General features: G+C 32.2%; 1 protein-coding gene across 1 annotated transcript in view; it reads left to right on the forward strand.

Annotated features, from left to right (window-relative positions):
• The first annotated feature begins 775 nt into the window (after positions 1-775).
• The window catches only part of LOC142323182 (uncharacterized), an 85,864-nt gene continuing 66,733 nt past the window's right edge, over positions 776-19,906 (forward strand). The window contains exon 1 of the mRNA XM_075362490.1: positions 776-1,318. Within this exon, the coding sequence (XP_075218605.1) occupies positions 857-1,318 (462 nt within the window). The 5' untranslated portion in view covers positions 776-856. The remainder of the gene's footprint in view (positions 1,319-19,906) is intronic.

Genomic DNA, 19,906 nt, shown 5'->3' on the forward strand with positions numbered 1-19,906 from the left:
ATAGAAAGGGTGGATAATAGCATTAAACCAGTCAAGTAACTAATGTTTCCAGAAAAAATTAATTATATTTAAGAAGTGTAGTGGTAAAAATGTTTAAATTTGTATTTTACATTAGGTAATGCCCTCAAAGTAGATTTAGCTAATACGGATTTGTTATTTCTTCACAATAAGCCGCCCGTTCACTGTTTACAAACTGTCGGTGTCAAGTTAAAAATTGATCTATAACTAATCGTTCAATAAAGGTAAAAATATCATATACTGTAAATTCAGTTTCGAGATCGATATAAAAATAATTTAATGTGTAAATATAAAAAAAAAGATTCGTAGATTTCTGTTGAAGCAGTAATGCACGCATTTCCTATTGGAACCGCTTTAAGCTAATTGCTGATATACCAATGTATAGAAATAGCCGTCAAATCTGAGCATAGAGTGGAAAAATGTTCTAAAAATATTAAGTCAACCCTTGAGAGATTCTTTATTATTGAATTTAACAAATAGATTAAGACTTATTCACGTAATTGTCTCATTAAATAATATATAATTTTACATAAATAAAAATCCCATGTAAGCTAGTACATTAAAACGTAGTCTAAAACTGTGTTAAAATTAAAAGACTAATTTTTTAAAATCGTGATTAATAATATTTGAATTATAATCGTCCAATTATTTTAAAAGAAATTTATTTTTCAAGTAAATAGTGCAAAAGTTCTATTTAATTTTGTTTAAACGAAGAGTGATTAAATTGGCAGTGATCTATTCGTGTCATGTGATTCATGCGCCATGTTAGTAGTTTGTTAAGGAGTGGTTGCTCTACGTAGAAATAGTGGTTAGTGTAGACTTGTTGAAAGCTGTCAGTATGTCAAACGGTGCGATATCTACTAATTCTCATACTATACGACTTTGCCACATTATAAAGTGGGATTATTTTGATGGTTATGGATTTAATTTGCATGCTGAAAAAGGAAAACCTGGTCAGTACATAGGTAAAGTCGATCAGGGTTCCCCCGCCGAAGCTGCTGGTCTGAAAGAAGGAGATAGAATTATTGAAGTAAACGGTGTCAATATAGCAAATGAAAATCACAAACAAGTCGTTCAAAGAATAAAAGCCCTTCCTGATGAAACAAAATTATTGGTTGTCGATAACGAAGCTGACAGTTATTTTAAATCAAAGAACATAGTAATTAAAAATTCGCTTCCCAATGTTGTTTATAAAAAAACTCCCATGCAAAGACCTGGACCTAATCATCAGAATGGAGTTGATATCGAAGATACACAATCGCAGAAGTCAGAAAAGAGTGGAATTTCAGCGGAAAATGAGGTGAGCTACTGTAATATGTTAAATGTAAAAATTAATAATTACTCTGTTCCATTCGTGAGGTTCCTTATTAACGATATCCACATCTTTTGTATCTAATAATTTTTTGTAGGGTTGGTTGTTGCATTTAAACCATTTTTACATTGTTACGTCTGTATAGTATTACTATTACTTTATATACAGTATTACTAACCGAATTGTAAGTTTAGATTTCTGTTACCTTAAAGCTAAATATAAAAAAGTCCTTCAGACTTCATTGCAAAGTTAATGTCGGTGGGTAAACAATTTAAAAGAAAGAACAGCTGAAGGCACATTTAAGTATCTGATAACTTTAAATATTTGTACTTTAGCTGTATTAAATATAATTTAGTACATATTGTAGTATACAGTGGTAAATTGGTGATTGCTGTGAAAGCAACTTTCAAAAATTGACCATTATTTACTTATGACTTGTCACTTTGCTGAATGCTACATTGACTTTATCACTATCACTGAAATAGTAATAATTTTATTTTGATATTTTTGTTATTGTAAGGAACCATGAACAAATAGAATAATCCCTCACTTTATATCCTACAAAGAATTATGAAAATGGCAACTTATGGAAACCTTGTTTTTAATGCCTTTAAGTTGAATACCATGTGAAAGTCTTTTTATATTTTTTTACAGAAGTGAATGACAGCTTATATAACAAATAATTTTTGAATTATAATGACATGTTAGATTGCAATTATTACTAAAGTAATGACATTTCAGTTAATTAACTTGCTGGTTACTGAAGGTTAACATATCAGCTTACTTTGTAGTTCAGAGTTTCCTGAGTAAAACATATTTGATATTATTTTCTTATTTGGTTTGTAAGTATGAACAAATTAGAACTATATTACCAAAGTCAATATTCTGCCATTTTGTGGCTTGATATCGGCAATATCTATTGTTATTTTTTGTATAAATAACTACGCTTATTTAGTAACTAAAACTTACTTCATAATAAATAAATAGCAATAGTTTTTTATTTAAACTTTTTTGATTTTGAATGGTTTAAAACTGTTTCCATTTTATCAGGTCTTATTTTTACAGCCTTTGAGGATATGAGGGTAATTTATAATAAAGATTTGCAAATTCAAATTAATCCCAGGTTGATTTCTGACTAATAACTTTTTTGTATGAACTCACGGGACAAACAGCTGCTGAGGTAGTCTGTTCTTAGCTGAATTTGTTTCCCTAAAAGGGTGAGGTACACTTAGTTGAATATGGAACAAAAGGTATTAGAGTCAATCCATTTGAAGCGTCCCAAAAAAAAACATAGCTGGTTGTTTAACAAATTCGAAAAAAATTGAAACGACCATTTGTTTGGTACATGTTTCAAGACCTTAAAACTATTTTAAGGTCTTGAAAAAATCTGTATTTAAGCAGTTTACCTGTGGCAGCCATTTTTGTGATGGTGCGCACACCTGTTTTTTTTATTGTAAGGGTTTATGGAAAAAATTAAAACTAAAAAACTATTGGTCCTGGAAGGATGAAGAAAAGCAATTTATCAATATTTTCCCAAGGTAAAAGATTGGTCCAGTGGTTTATTTACCTATCTCTCTTCTTTCTATGAGAAAATTACCAATAAAGTTGAACATGAAAAACTGTGAAATTTCAGTTTTGGTAATTTTTTTCAAGAAGCAGGGATAACAAACACAGTTTCAATTATTTTCTTATATGTAGGTATATATTAGCAGTTTTACCATAAATAATATTAATGGCGATATACTTACCCAAAACGTTTATGAATTTTTGAACACTAATTTTTTTTTAAAAAGATTCAAATTTTGGCTTCAAATAACTGATGGAGCTGGTGATAAAAATCTCAAATTTGCACAGCTTACAGTGTTTTTGTAGATGTTTATGGAAAATAAAAAAATATTATTGTATATTGTACTAATAAAAAAGTTATAACTCAAAAATCATGAAAAACTTGTTAAAAGTGATACCATTTTTACTCTCTAAATAAGTTCTCCAATGGGGTTTCTTGTCTTCTTTGCACTTTACATTTTTTATATTTAGCCCCTATGTTGAAGTTGATGTTTTCAATATTTTTAAAATAGTTTTTGTTTAAATTATTAATGATAGGTCGTAATTTAATTGTAACATAACCAATACCAGTATCGTAGTACAATTTTGATTCAAACATACTTTTAAAACTTACCCAAACTGAGATTTCAATGGAGTAGCTTACATCTTTTTTTCAAGAATTCATTTTTATTTTTATATTGGTTTATTTTTGTAAACACTATCAAAGAAAAAATAAATTGTAGCAAAATTTTAATTATTCTTCAATGAAATAGCCTGTTTTTGTAGCAATGAAAGTTTATTATTTAGTGTGGTTAACCAACAGCTGTGATAACTCTTCTGATAATTCTCTTGAAATTGTGTGAGGGTTATTTGTCACTGTAGTTAATTCAAGTGATGTCAACTTTCTCAGGACTGCAGATTGGTACCCAAACTTTGTCTTGTTGAGACTTTTGAAATGAACGTAGTCCAGCTGGGTGGAAAAAATGAACCTTTACATTGCCATTTTCGAGGCTAATATCTACCACTTCTCTTGTCCACCACTGATTGTCATACACACAAGTAATAGTCTTTTTCTTTAAGTGACAGTGGTACAGTACTTGACACAGGATGGTCTTCATAGTCCTTAAAGTCTGAAGTAAAGTAACGTCTTATAATGCCTTCTGACACCGGAACATACTTGTGGTAGCTTCTAGTACCAACAACTCTTTCACAGCAGATGAAACAGTTTTTTAGAGTTTCAAAAATCTTAGCTATCTTATCTGATTTAATAAAAAAATACTTTATGTTTTTCAGCTTGTGGTTACAAAATGAATACATTTAATTTTTCAGATAACTTACCTATTTAAAATTTTAATGCTGAAGGCCTTTGATCCATGCTTAATTTTTTCAGTTTTGATGGAGGTGATACACCTAAAATATTACAAGCAGCATCCAGTTGTTCATAATTATGAAGTGGGGCAATGTATTGCTCTTGGTCTTTGCATTCATATAGTTCTTTCTTCTGCTGAGAAAAAATATTTTTGAAACGGTTAACACAAAGAGACTTTCCAGGAACTAACTTTAAATTTGGAGAAAATGTGTTCGTAAGGGTGTTCTCTAATGTTATTTGTCTTAAGTTTTTCTTTACTGTTTTTTTATGAGTTCTCAAAGCTTCACAACAGAACTGTCCGTACAGGTGACTGAATTTTGACAAACATTTTTTTTCATGATATTTACAAACACTAATGACATTTGAATTAACACGTAGAAAAATAAGTTGTTGGTTTTCATCACTAAATTCACAAATTTTAATGAGTACTTTTGGCACTGTACCATACAATGTTTTATGATACTCTTCATTCACATAAATTCCTATGGAACATTGTTCTTCCATTGCCTTATATGAAATTACTTGAAAATGTAGTAAAAATTTAACTGATTTTAAAATCTGCAAGTATAATAATATTAAGTAAAACTTATTTATTTAATAAACACTTCCAAATGCAGTATGAAATTTGAGACACTGTTAAAAATGTGAACAGGTCACTGACTAATGTCAGACTAATCAGTCTATAATTGACAAGCTGAATGATGCAAGAAGCATAAATGAGCATGTTGCAACATGAATTTTCCTGACAACTGGAAATGACTTGAAGCCTTTGTTATAACATGAACACTGTAGTTGAATATTTCAGATAAGTCTATTTCAACTATAGTAATAAATATAAAAATATTTAAATGCCAAGAAGTCAAGAAAAATCCCCTTGGAGCGTTTATTTAGCAAGTCAAAATGGTATTGCTTTTAACAGGTTTTTCGTGATTTTTGAAAGGTTATAACTTTTTTATTAGCACAATACACAATAAAATTTTTTATTTGCCATAAATATCTACAAAAACACTGTAAGTTGTGCAAATTTGAGATTTTTATCACCAGCTCCATCAGAGTTATTTGAAGCCAAAATTTGAATCTTTTTAAAAAAAAATTAGTGTTCAAAAATTCATAAACGTTTTGGGGTAAGTATATCATCATTAATATTATTTATGGTAAAATTGTTAATATATACCTACATATAAAAAAAATAATTCAAACTGTGTTTGCCATCCCTGGCTCTTGAAAAAAATTACCAAAACTGAAATTTCACAGTTTTTCATGTTCAACTTTATTGGTAATTTTCTCATAGAAAGAAGAGAAATAGGTAAATAAACCACTGGACCGATCTTTTACCTTGCGAAAATATTGATAAATTGCTTTTTATCAGAAATTCTGTCTTCTTAGACAGAATCATCACCAGTGACGAAACATGGATCCATCATTATGAGCCGGAGAGTAAACGGCAGAGTATGGAATGGAAACATCCAAATTCGCCCTGCAAAAAAAGTTCAAGACCCAATTGTCCACAGGAAAACTGATGCTTAAGGTTTTTTGGGACTCACAAGACCCAGTACTGGAACATTATGAGGAAAGGGGCATGACAATAAACAGTGTGTGTTACAGTGAGATGCTTACTGTAAGCTGAAGCCTGCAATTCGAAGCAAACATCGAGGACTGCTGTTGAAAGGTGTTGTGTTGTTGCACAACAATGCCCGTCCACATACTGCTGCCCACACTGCTGAAATGCTCCAGAAACTCAACTTTGACATACTAGCTCATCCTCCGTATAGTCCTGATCTTGTCCCTTCTGACTACCACTTGTTTGGTCCACTCAAAGAGGCATTAAGGGGTCCTTGATTTACCTCTGATGAAATAGTGAAAGAAGCGGTGCATTCCTGGGTCGCAGCTCAACCAAAAACCTTCTTGCATGAGGGCATCAGGAAGCTTCTGCAATGATGGACCAAGTGCGTTGAAATGCAAGGGGACTATGTTGAAAAATGATGTACATGTAAGTTTCTTATTTGTATTGCAATAAAATTTATAACTACATTGCGGATAATAATTGACTTACCCTCGCATTTTTATCTTCATTCAGATCTATTTCTTAGTTCTTTCCACATTTACAAATTTTTTTATTAGATAATTTCCAAAAATGATAGTTTTTTATTGTTAATATGTATCAATCAGAGGGATTAAAAATTATTTGTGCTATAAAACTTTGTAAAATGTTTTCTCTTTTAAAGAAGTATGTTAATCGATAGATTTGTATAACATTTTTTGTCATTTTGTTGTGCAACATTGTTGAATTGTGGTCTGCATGTAGTTGCATATCCTGTATCAGTTTAATGATCATACCTATAATTTGTTTTATCTTAAGAACACAATCTGGCAGTATTAGGAGCTGACATCATTAAAATGTTTCTAGTCTCCCTGAAACTGTTAACCTTCTGCTCAAGGACGCCCTTTATCAGCTACATACTGTTGACTAACAGTTATAAAAATATTAAATTTTCATTGTGCATTATTATATATAAAATTTTTAGAACTATTTTATAATCTTATTTCTGATGTAAAGCAACTATGGTAGTGTTTATCCCTCTCTATCCAAAGACAACATATTTTCCATTTTTATTTACTTTTTTTTTTTGTTTATTTATTTCTTGCTTAAATATCATTCAAGATACGAAGTAAAAAGTAATAGACATTATTTATCTGTGTTTACAATTACATTAAATCCAGCATATATAATTACGTTTTTAAACATTAAAAATTTTTTTTTAATTCCTCTGTTTTAGCTTATGATTTGTATTTGTATGTTAGTGTCTTGTTGAATAACTCACAGCTGTCTTTAGACAATTGAAAGCCTACTTTTCAAGTTCTGGTATTTTTTTTTTATTGTTGGAATTATATTCAAATATAAGGGAAACATTGCAGCATCCTTTCTGAGAGTCTCATAATGAAGTTAATCCTTTGTCTAACAGTATGCAGTCTGATTTAAACTTATTGGCGGTTGATACTTTTTCATTATATAATTTATAATTCATAAGTGCACCTATGGATATACAAGTATGTGTGTTAGATGCCAAAATCTTATACTTGTAGGTTACTGGACATCAGATGTGTAAAATGGCATTGCCATTCCCAAGAATTCCTTGCAAGGCCTACTAAAAAAAAAAAAGAAAAAAAAGGCGAGGAGGGAACTAGTTTCCACTTCCCTTCTTTCCTGAACCAAATAAACTGTTTGTCAGCATGCCATGGACATTGAATTGTGGGTGGTATTCAGGCTTGCAATTAACCAATTAACACTTTCACTATGTTCATCACAGGGAGTGATTGTATGATGAACCTTGCTCTCTAAGAAAAAGTAAAGGTAATTAGTGTTATTTTATCTCATATGCATTATATTTGTTATAGTTATGAAAAGACTATTATCTGGGACAGATATTGTAAAGCAGCTACAATTAGTATTTATTCCTCTCTATCCAGCGACAACATATTATTTACACCACATTCTCTGCTCTGTATTGATTGAAAGTAAGATTCCATTTACATACTTATAAATGGAAAGATGCCATAGTGATGAAAGTTACAATTTTGTTATATTTATGTATTAATTATAATAAAATCTTACATTTTTTAATTAAATATCTGTTTTTCGACCCAAGGTATTTCATAATTATTTATTTATGTAAATATTTTTACAAAGAGATAAGTAACATCTTGCTTTATTGAGTGGTGAGTGTTTGTGACACTTTTTTCCCTGCAGTAAGGGGAAAAAATAATCTGCTTATGTTATCTATGATAGTCTTTTTCATAACTGTAATTCATGTAAGGGTCTGAGGTGCCAATGCACTAGTTTAGCTTGTTTTCTCTGAAAGTTATGATGATAATTCTGACATCCCCTTTGGTGAACCAAATGTAGGTGTCACTTGTAGAACTGAATATCGCCTTTTGTTTTAATGGGCTTGATATGTTAATATATAATGGTATATTCAACTCTATGAAGAAGGCAACAGAAACCACTTAATTTTTTATGCTTTCCTTAGTAAGCCTGGCAAGAGATGCTTGGTTTTGTTGGGAATGAGTATACCATTTTTGGGTGCGACTCCCTCATGTCAAGTTACCTTACAGTTGTGGTACCAATCTGTCCTCATCAACTACAAATTATAAAAGTTAAATGCGGGAGATGAAAATGAATAATATTGGACTAATACATGAATTTTAGTCAAGCAGTTAAAGTTATATGAGTTAATAAGTTCAGTCTTAATAGTCTTGAAAAAAGACATGATGTTAAGTGCTGTGCACAACCCAGAATTTGCATGATGCAAACATGCAAATGTTATGTCATTTGCACCAACTGTAATTTGATAGAAGAATTGATTTTGCTGGTGTGTATCAGAGGGTGAATATAATAAACATACACTGATTCTGTTTTGACATATTTTTGCCATTGTTTACTTATTATTTTATATGTTTATGTTGCTATCTGTTTTGTATCTGATAGTCTATAATGACTGACTATTTGTAGGATAGAACACTTAATGAAAGAGACAAGCTTTCTCTTTCCAATCTGTAAGTTAGAATTAGATCATACAAAATAAAAACATAATGTGGGTAGCTGTTTACTTTTCACCTAATTCAATAATGTATTATATATTGGAAATATATTAATGTAATTTTCAATTAAAAGGTAGTTTAAAATACTCAAGCAGTCAGATAAAGTATTTAAAAAGTCAACAAATAGTTGGTAACAGTTACCTCATATTTTTGAGGTAAAATTATAAACATATTTAATTATAAATTACAGAATTTTATTTATATAAAATAATAATTTTTATAAAGATTGCAGAAATAATGTATATAATTGCTTTATATGTTTATATTTAAATTATATAATTGATAATAATAATGATAATGATAATATAATTTTGTACTTTTACAATCTACAAACCAATATTTTGGAAAAGATGAAATATACTTAAATGCCTGAGCCTGCCTTAAAAGAGCATGATACTGCATAAAGAGCTGATAAAGAGCATGGCTTTACTGCATAATATTTACGTTATTTTCAGTTTTTAGAATTTGAATTTTCAAATTCAAATTGAAGCTTGCTTTTTTTTTAAGGAAGTTGTAACTTGGTGAGTTCCAATGAAGTGAAATACACTTGTCAATTAATTTATTAAGGATTTTGCAAAAGATAAATGCTAACATCAAACAATGTAAATCAAGCTGTAAACACATTAAAACAAAATTTGGAGGTGTGGTTTCCATAAACGACTGCTTCGTTAACTTTTCAATCAGAAGGTTCCATTTGTAAATCCTACTCGAGTTTGACTTTATTCATGTAATACAAAATTTTCATACTAGCTCATTTAAAGCTTCATTTAGCTTTACGTGTGTGTGTGTTTTGTCGAATGGCTTCGACGGTTCGTATTTCATAACCTTGTGGTGGCCTTGAAAAGGGCTGTTTTTTGAGTTAGCTCTGAGAAGAGCTGTTGGGTCCGGCGAGGTCCGGGAGTTGCGGCTCGTCCATTGAAGTCCGACCGAGCTTTCTCTCAGCGGCAGTTGGGTCTCCACTACAACGTGGCAGTGGTGGTCCCCAGAGCTCCGCAGTGTCGGGTCGGCGTCGGTTGTCCTTTGCCGGCCCGGTTCTCCCCGGGTGATCCCATGCTGGGCCGGCTCCTGCGGCTGAGCCCACCGGCCAGGGCGATTGAAGTCCGGCGTGCTGGAGCGGAAAGGTAGCGTCCGCATCCAGCGACTCCCTCGGCGGGCCGGCCACGCCTGCTGCTCCGGCGGGGATGTTGGCATCCGCCGGGAGGTCCCACGTTGAGCCGGCCAGGGAACTTCTTTCTTCTTCCATCTCCTTCTTCTTGGTCTTCTCCAGGTGGTGGTCGACGATGGATTGCAAATTCACTCTCGTGCACGCTCTTTTATTGGAGCCTGAGAGTGGTGGGGCTGTGCGCCCCTCTCACATCGTTGATACCATTATCGCCGGCCGATATTAAATTAGACATACATGTGGTAAAAAAATATATATATATATTATCATCATATCATGTGATAGTCTGCCTGTTGACAGGTACCTGGCACCACTGATGGCTCCATCTGTTTCTGTTCCATGCTTTTCTTTTTATTTCATGATAACCTTCACTACCTTTTATGTCATTTATTAAGTTCAGCCTCTTCACTCTTCTTCTTTTTCCCCTTCAATGAAGCCTACAAGAACTGTATATATTATTTCCACTTAATTATATGTTCGATTCAGTTTCCTTTCCTCGATCGCCAATACTGTTCTATCTGCATTTATTGTTCTTAATATTTCTACGTTATTCTGTCCACCTATTTTATCTTCTCCATCCTCATCCAGACTCGCATCTCAAAAACCTTGATCTTATCTTTTTCCATGATTCACTACCGAACAAAATTATACTCCAAACATAGCGTTTTACCAATCTCCTCCTTAGTTTTAATTCCATGTTGCTGCAGAATAGGTTTTTCTTTCTAAAAAGCCTTCATTTACCATTGCAGTTCTCTTCTTTATTCCTCTAGTTTTCAGTTATTACTGACCAAAGATATCTGTATCCTTCTATTAGTTCAATTTTTTCTTTCTGCTGTTACAGTATCCATATCTTCCTTTACATTCATCTTCATAATTTTTATTTTCCTCACATTTATTTTTATCCCATATTCCTTCATCCCTACTTCCAATTTTATCATTCCTTGTAATGTCTAGAGTGTCTTTAGCTACAGTCAGCAAATCTGACACAATTTATATTCTTCCACATATGCTTGCCCCTTTTTGGCATCTAATATTTCTTACAACATTTCCTCGAAATAAAGAGTGAACAGTGTCGGTGATAAACAGTAGCCTTGCTTCATCATTCCTCTGCTTAATTCTAACCGATTTGTGAGATTCTCATTTATTTTCACAGCTGCTTTTTGCTTCATATACAATTCTCTAATCAGTCTCTTATACTTTCAATTGACTCTCTTCTTTCAGAATCTCAAATAACTTTTCCCACTCTTCTCTGTCGAATGCCTTTTCCATATCTATAAAACACAAGCTCCAATCCTCTTCCTCCTTCAAAACATTTCTCTAACCATTCTGATCAGTCCTACAGCTTCTCTTGTCCCTTTTCTTTCTCTGAATTCAAACTGCATTCTACTCCATTTTTGTAATCGATCTTCTTTTCATAACTCTCAGCATTAATTTTGCATCATGTGTTATTAAGCTGATAGTTCTATGTTCTTCGCATTTTTTGATTCCAACCTTTTTGGGTATCTGTATCATTATTGTTCTAACAAAATCTTCTGACCGTGCCAGAGTCGTAAATAGTATTGCTCATTGAGAGTATTTCATCTTCTCCTTCCTCTTCTAAGGATTTAAAGTTCATCTACTCTGTTGGTTTCCTGTTCTTCATGTATTTAATAGCTTGTATAATTTGTGATCTCAAAATCGGTGGGGCTTTCTCCTCTTCCGTAACACCTTTCGCTTCAGATTCCCATGTTTCCCGTTTCCTTCTCCCTACATACAGGTCCTCTATATACTCTTCACATCATTTCTTTATCTCATCTTTATAAACGTTTTTACCATCTTTCTTCTCGGTTCTCTCATTTTATAAGTAGAATTTCTTCCGTTCTGTGTGTTATTTTTTATCAGCTTATACGACATGTCATACTTCCTTTTCTTTTCTAAGTCCGTACACTCTTATTTTAGCATATTTCCGTAGTTTTATGTGTTTATCTCTTTAATTCATTATTCGATATTCAATAGATTGCTCTGTTGTATTCTCTGTCTTTATTTTTATATTTTCTTCTATCTTTCATTTTTTGTATAATTTCTTGTGTTACCCAAGGTTTCTTTGCCTGGGTGCCTTCATAGAAACCGATTCCTTTCTCTGCAGCTTCCTGTATAGATAATTTTATCCTTCACCGCATTTTCTCCTGCCGTTTCATCAAGTAATCGCTTTTGTCAGCATTTCACCTGCTTTTACTCTGTATGCCTCCAGCACGTCTATATTCCATATTTTTTCACCTTCGTTGGAGTTAAATTATTTTTAATCTTATTTTGATTTCCATCATTAACAGAATATGATCGCTTCCTATGTCGGCTCCTGGATGGCCATTTGCCCTCTTAACAGCATTGTGGTGTTGTTTTTTCTCACAAATTTATTGAAAAATAAAACCTATTATGAACGTAATTAAAAATAATTTCTTACATATGTGTATTATTAAATATTTGAAACTTAAACCGTAAGAAAAATATAAAACTGATTTTCAAATCATTAGTTTTTATTTACGTTAGAAAAATAGATAAATCCCTTATTCTGTTTTGTTGACGTTATATCGATTACTATTACATTTAAGTCTTTAGTTAAATTTGAATATATCGATATATACTAGATTTTATGATTTATTCTATTACCCACTTCTGTTTGCAACCTGTTTCATGTAGCGCTGGCCTCTTTTCCTCTTGACACATAATTTTATATAAGTTTTTAAATTGGTTTTTAACTTGATGAAAGATACAGAAATAATGAATTAGTGTTTGATAATTTCAAGTATACTTATTTTAGTTAATCGTCTCATAAATTTCATTATTTTATTATTTATTTGTTTACCTGTTAAGATAGATCGATGTAAGTTTTTATTTTTATCTAATAAGGTCAACATTTAAGTGTTGAAATTTTTCTGACTCATTTGATATTAAATTATCTCTTGTTGAGGACTTTTATAATATTACCCGTAAAAACTTGCTGTTTGAGAATATCCAGACACCAGTTTCGTAGGCTTCTTTCTTGGCAATCAGTTTATAATTTTATTACCAGCTTGGTCTTATTGTAAGAATGATTAGCTTTATATGGCCTATCCATTCAGTTTTTCTTTTGAGTATTAGATCAGACTTAAGAATGAATGATGTGATTTTGTTTTATTAGTTTTTTATATTTTCTTATTTTAATTCCACGTCTACATTTCAAATTTTTGTGCTTTTTTTGCACGTAAAAAAAATTGTTATCCACCAGTTGTATTTAATTTATATGTTTTCTACGTGTTATCAAATACTAAGAAATGTCAGTGGCATATGGAGAGATTACCTCCAACTCGATATGCACCAGTTTATAAAAAATTACTTTAGCTGCTGATTTATTATTATTACATTGTACCTTTCAAATTTTCAAGTTACAGTTGCTGTAGATACTTCAAAGATTACAGAACTGTCAGGTTGTAAGAGGTGCAGCTTACAATTTTGCTTGATAACTACCTTTTCATTATAATTACTTTGAGTTTGATCGTTTCAATATTATATGAATAGTTGCGTATTTTGGAAAAAATATAACGGGTTACTGAAGATAGGGTGGTTGTCGCAGAGGAGACTGTACTTTGCTTAATCGATAAGCAATTATAACTTTCGATTAATATTACATTTAAATGTTTAATTAAATTTGAATATGTCGATATACACTAGAGTTTATGATTTATTCTATTATCCACTTCTGTTTGCAATATGGCTGTTGTAATGCAGCTGTGCAAATTATTTATTTTTTTAAACGCAGTTTGATAGGTTATTCATTTATTGAATAGTACTGTTATTATAGTTAGTAGTGTAAATTTATGGTCGTAGCATTCTAGCTTATTGAATTCATGGTAATTTTTGCTATAGAAACTATTATTCTAGGTCGTGGCATACATTTTATCGAAACATTGCAGTTGTCGATTCGATCCTCTGCATACAGATAACTTCGGAACTCGTAGTAACCCTAAATTAAGTGAACGGACCTACAGCCGACATTATGTTTGTCGAAATAATAAAGTGTTTATTTTATTGGTGTTTTTTATATGATATGTACAGAATTTTAATTAATTTAACTTTTATTACCGTTTAAAATAAAAATCACATTTCGGATAATATCCTTGAAAATGCACTTACTAATTCATTTTTGTTGGCAATTCATTCTTTGTCATTAATTATATATATATATATTTTACGATAATATTTTGTTATTTACAACGCTTTGTTTTTCAATTCAAGTGTAATTTATTATCTTTTAATCGCTATATTTTGCAGTGCTTTGTTATTTCATAGTCTGACGGACATAATTTCTTTTCTGCTCATCTGTCTTTCTTCTGATAACGTTGGTTTTACTTACGTCAGTTTCATTCGACTCCCATTTTTTTCAAAAGTTAATTCTTCAATACTAATAAATTCATTTCGATGTTTTTGTTAAAAATTATTGCCGTCCGTTTTGTTATAAAAATTTGTCGCTATTGTATGCTTTCATTTTAATTTAAAATGAAGATTCCTTGTATCGCGCGCATTTATTTTAAATTACTTAATGAAGATAAGTTCTTCGTCTTGTTTTGGTCATATATCTTATACGTTTCTTGTTGTTGTTATATTTAGATTTAAAAAATTATTTAAAAAGGTATTTGTTATTCACAAAAGATACGTTGTCGATTACTAGAAGAGCGTGTTACCTGAATATTTTATTTTTTCTCTACGGTAATGCTATAGTGTTGTTTACCCGGACGTCGTATTTTGATGTCGATTTCTCGTAATACATTTAAATTTTGCTTCTTATGCGATTTTTGCGGAGAAAGCGACTCAGACTAGGGCTATTTGTACTACAGATTTTTTATACGCATCGTAACAATAAAATCAGATACGGGGTCAGACCGGGTAAAGTAACAAATTAAGTTCCCTTTTCCAGGGAAAACTATACATTTCGTAGACCGTTTTTATTTACGAGGGAAATCTATGTAGGGAGGCAAAAAGAAAACAATCTATTTCTCAACCCCTAGAAAACAGTTAAGTATAACGCCTCTCATCTTTCTCTTTAGCCTCCGGAACGAGAACTACGGTAAAGTATTACTTCAGAGGATAAATGAGGATTTGCATGAACGTGAATGAAAGGTAGTCTTACGGTCTCAGGTCGACCGTTGCTGAGGCACGTGGTTAATCGAAACCCTACCGCCGAAGAACACCGTTATCCACGATCTAGTATTCAAATACCGTAGAGCTCTCTCGACTTCGAAATCGGCTCATTTGTGATGACGAGTTCACCGATAGATTCACCCTGTGGGTTTAAGTATAGCACTTCGTATAATCAAACGTTCAACAGTAAATACCGACAGAATCGTAAATACCGTTAAGACCGGTGTAATAATTTTGTAATTGTTTGGAGATTTACTTACCGCGGTTTTACTTTACGAAATAAATAACCAATATTTTGACAAATTATAAATCATATGGATAAAAATTAATATTTTATCGTGCAAAATAAAAAAATTGATCAGAGTTATTTTATTAAACGCTCATTTTTATCGATAGTACATTTACTCGTTTTTATTTTATGAGATACATATTTCATAATGCGTGTCTTTTTACCCTTGCCGAATCGAAATACTGGAAAGATTTCGTACTATCCCCCGCCTCCTGGCAAACGTCTCTAAATATTTATAATGTTAAGGTAGTTTGTTCGTAATTTTATTTGAAGGAAGTCAAATAAAAATGTTTATTTAAAAAATTTTTTTTAACATCGCCTAATTTCCATACCTGGTAATTTACTCCAATTATTGTTTTAGAATTTCCTTTTTCTTAAAATTGGTACGATGCGGTTCGTTGTTGATTAATTAAATTCTTTAGATGTTAAACTACATTTATGGATTCTGAATCCTGATCTTTTTTCATTTTAATTATTATGTTCGCGGAAGAAATCTCGTCCACGTACTTCAAAATATCATCACCTATATATTATCAATAACAGAAAATTAAATTACTGGTATGTGTATTGGCACATGGTGGCGCAGGGACTGAAAGCCTATGTACTAGCATTTTGCATGCATTGGCCTTTGTTACAAGCAAACTAAAAACATTGTCATTTTCTATATGTCTTTTGTGGTATGGTAACATTTAAAAAACAGGTTTCATAAAATTGCTGTAGCGTGTGTAATTGCTGAGTTTTATTCTAAATTATGTATTGATGTGATCTAGGCCTAATTCCTGTTGTATAGCAACTAATAATAATAGAATCTCATACATGACTAAAGTGCTATTTATGAATTGTAAACACAACTTGCAATTCTAAGAATTTCATTACTAATTTTTACTCTACTCTAACCATTGCGCTGTGAAAAATCATGTCACACATTGCTTGTAATTACGTTCTAAAAGTGGTTATTATAGAAACATTTATTGCGGTGTGTATTTTATTTAATGATGTGGATAGCTGTTAGTGATTTATTTTTACTATTTGCTGTGTTGTTTTTGTTAAGGCTTTGTCATAAATTCAGTTGTGGATTTTTAACATTTCAACACAGTTATTTTCTTTTAAAATTCCTTAGGAGGAAAAGGTACAGTAGTTCATAGTCAGGCGAGGGAAATTGTATTCAATGTTTAAGGTTTCCTTTTTCGAAACAATGCCAGAACCGGAATAGTGAGGAAAACTGAAGGGCTGAATACGGTTGTTCAAGCGACAGAAGTATCAAAACGAACGGTCTAAACAATTATAGTAGGAGGGAAATGAAATGAAACTGAGAAGCCATCCGTGTTCGTTTCGCCGAGAAAACTTGTGAATTTCCCCAGTGCTGTGTGCAATTTAGATTCGTTTGACACTGATGCTTTGAGGCGTTTAATAAATACATTTTATGTAACCGAAAAATGCGTTTCTACTGTAAGGAGAATTATGATAAAAGACTGCGAAATTGAAACTAATTTCAAAGGGAGTGAAAGATCTTCAAGAGAATATAACTTAAAGTGGGATTTAGATGGAAAAAACAGAAGACAACCGGAAAATACTGATAGAACGCCATGAAATTAAAATACAAAGAATGAAATTTCTACGATAAATTTCCGTGTTTCGCGAAGAACGAAGACCGATTGTATACACAGATGAAATCTACGTTCACAGTAGTGATGCGACACCAAAATCGTGGGTAGACGCAAGAAACCTTCATGAGGGGCTGAAAACACCAGTATTCAAGGGCTCACTATTAATTGTTCATGCCGGTTGTAATAAAGGTTTAATTAACAATGCTTTACTTACGTACTAGTCAAATAAGAAAGGAGGTTATCACAAATCGATGGATTACGAAATGGTTACGGGAGAAGTGGTATTCCCAACTTGCCACCTCGGTCGGTCATTGTAGTAGATAACGCATCGTATCATAACATTCTGCTACAAAAGCAGCAAATTCTAACTTTAAAAAGCGATATGAAAAAAACGGGTAGCCAAACAACGAATTAACTGTTCTCCTGCAATGACGAAGACCGAATTATATGATATTATAAAATTTCTAATAGATGACATTTAGAAAATTTTGTTCACACAGTTCTGCGGTTGCCACCTTATTACTCTGACTTATATGCCATTGAATTGATTTGGAGTCAAGTGAAAGGGCAAGTAACCAAAACAAATACTACTTTCATTAAGTCGGACGTTCTTAAGTTAGCTGAAGAGGAATATCATAAATTATATGAAGCCGATTGGAACAATGTCTGCGAGCATATTGTCAACGTCGAAAAAAACTACATTGAAGATGAACATTTATATGATTGCACATCGACAGTTTTGTGATAAATATGAATCAGACACGAGCTCTTTAGAATCTACCGATGACAGCGACTTCGGAATTTGCGAATACATCAATAAAGCTAGTAGAAAAAAAAATAGTCATTTAAAATAATATTAATCGGGATACTAAACTAGTTATAATTAAATAGCATCGTATGTATTTTTTGTTATTATAAATATCATATACTGTATATTAAACTGACATGTTTTCCGTCGATCTTGTACCGTGCCAAGTGTTTACTGAATGCTAGTAGTTCTTTTTTGCCAACTTACGTGCCTATAGTTCTATCTTTTGTAACGCGTGTATTTCATGTTGTGCGCACACGCATTTGCACTCGAACCGTTTCTTGCTTTATAATGATTGAATGTAATTATCGAGTGTGTTTTATGTTATTTAAAGATTAAAAAAATAGTGGGTTTTTTATCGTTCATGATAATGAATGTCTTCTTTTTGTTTTTCTTTTTTGCTTTCCGTCGGCATAATTGTTTACTAATAGGATCATCTATAATAAGTTTAATAATACTGTGAGTGTAGTATAAGTAATTTCTGTAATTTAAAATCTTTATCGTTATATTGGTTGTATTCAAGGTGAATCGCACGAGTTACAATGTTGCTTGTTGTTACATAGAAGCGTACAGTACAATAGAAATGAGTACAATACAGTTTATACGTAACACTGTAATTCACAACTGTCTTGTTCCTCCTTATATTTTGTTTTGACCTTCTATCATTATCCAATCTACTGATAGCTTTGATATGAGAATTATTTGTTTTTGCAAGATCTCTTTCTTTAAATTTAATTTTAAGTTTTCCGTTTTCTTCATTCCCATGCGCCAGCAACGCGTGCACATACAGATAGATACAACAATTAATTTTTATAATTATAATTAATAATTTTATTAATTATTAGCATCTAGAAGATACTATTTGTGATCGTCCGATTGATGAACTCGTCAACACCACCGACCGAGCGGAAGATGAGTTGACCGAAAACAACACCAGGATTCAAATACAACCTTTCAAATATTTTGAGGTATACTTTTGAAAGCAATAACTCCTAGGCAAGAAGAAATCCGACCAAAAAAAGAAACATTCATTTAATGTTCTTACTGAAAAATATGTAATTCAACAAATGGAAAGTAACGTGAAAGAAGTTTCTGAAAGAGAAAAAAAGAATGGAAATTGTTGAAAACAATCAAGTAAGAAGCAAAAAACGAAAACCAAAAAATGAATAAAGAAAGCTAGTTTGAAGAGGGAAAGCGAACCTCTGAAAAAGAGAGTCATCAAAAATAAAATAAAAAAGACAAATCTGTAATCCTACGGTCAGTTTAAGTGAAGAAGAAAACGTAGTCTTTTGTTTTTGATTCTACAGGTTACAACCTGGAATCATTCCTAAGGTATAGTGATTAATTTGAAGCCGAAGATTCAAGGCCGATTTGAAATTTTTCGATTAAGGAATACCAGGACCTTGGGGCTGCAAAATTATCGTATGAAATCGGAAACAAAAAGTGGCAACTATGTGGTCGCTATTTACCAAAACGAATCGTACCTCGCAACTGTGATCGGCCATCGCCGACGATGATAATAATAATAAGAGTTATAATTCTTATTATTTATGTTATAATAATAAGCGGTGATAATAATAAACTGTTTTTATTTTATTTTTTTTATTCAGAGGCAAAAGTAAAAGTTTAATATATCACAACTAAAAAGCTTAATCGGAGTACAGAAACAAGAGTACTATTTTTTTAATTTTTAAGAATGTTTTAGCCTGTAGGATTGAATTTGAAAAACACCACCCGTTTCCCTTCTATTTACCTTCTTTTTATTATCCTTGTTAAACGCCCCAGGTGCAGCTAGCATCCGCCAGAAGGCATTACTTCAGCTGAACCCGAGTGTCGCGGCAGCATACTGCCCGCTCCCTGTCTCGGTCCTCTCAGGAACCACCCATCGGGGACCCTTCTGGATCATCAAACCATCCCGACCTCCTTGCCGGAATGCCCCTCCCCAGAAGGGCTACCCTTCCCGTCCCTGACCTAAACGGGTTGAGGGCATGCCTTACACATGCCCGTCGCCCTTCCCCTCGGGCCATCTCCTCACACAACGAG

This window comes from Lycorma delicatula, chromosome 4 (assembly GCF_047948215.1).
Source record: "Lycorma delicatula isolate Av1 chromosome 4, ASM4794821v1, whole genome shotgun sequence".
NCBI lineage: Eukaryota > Metazoa > Arthropoda > Insecta > Hemiptera > Fulgoridae > Lycorma > Lycorma delicatula.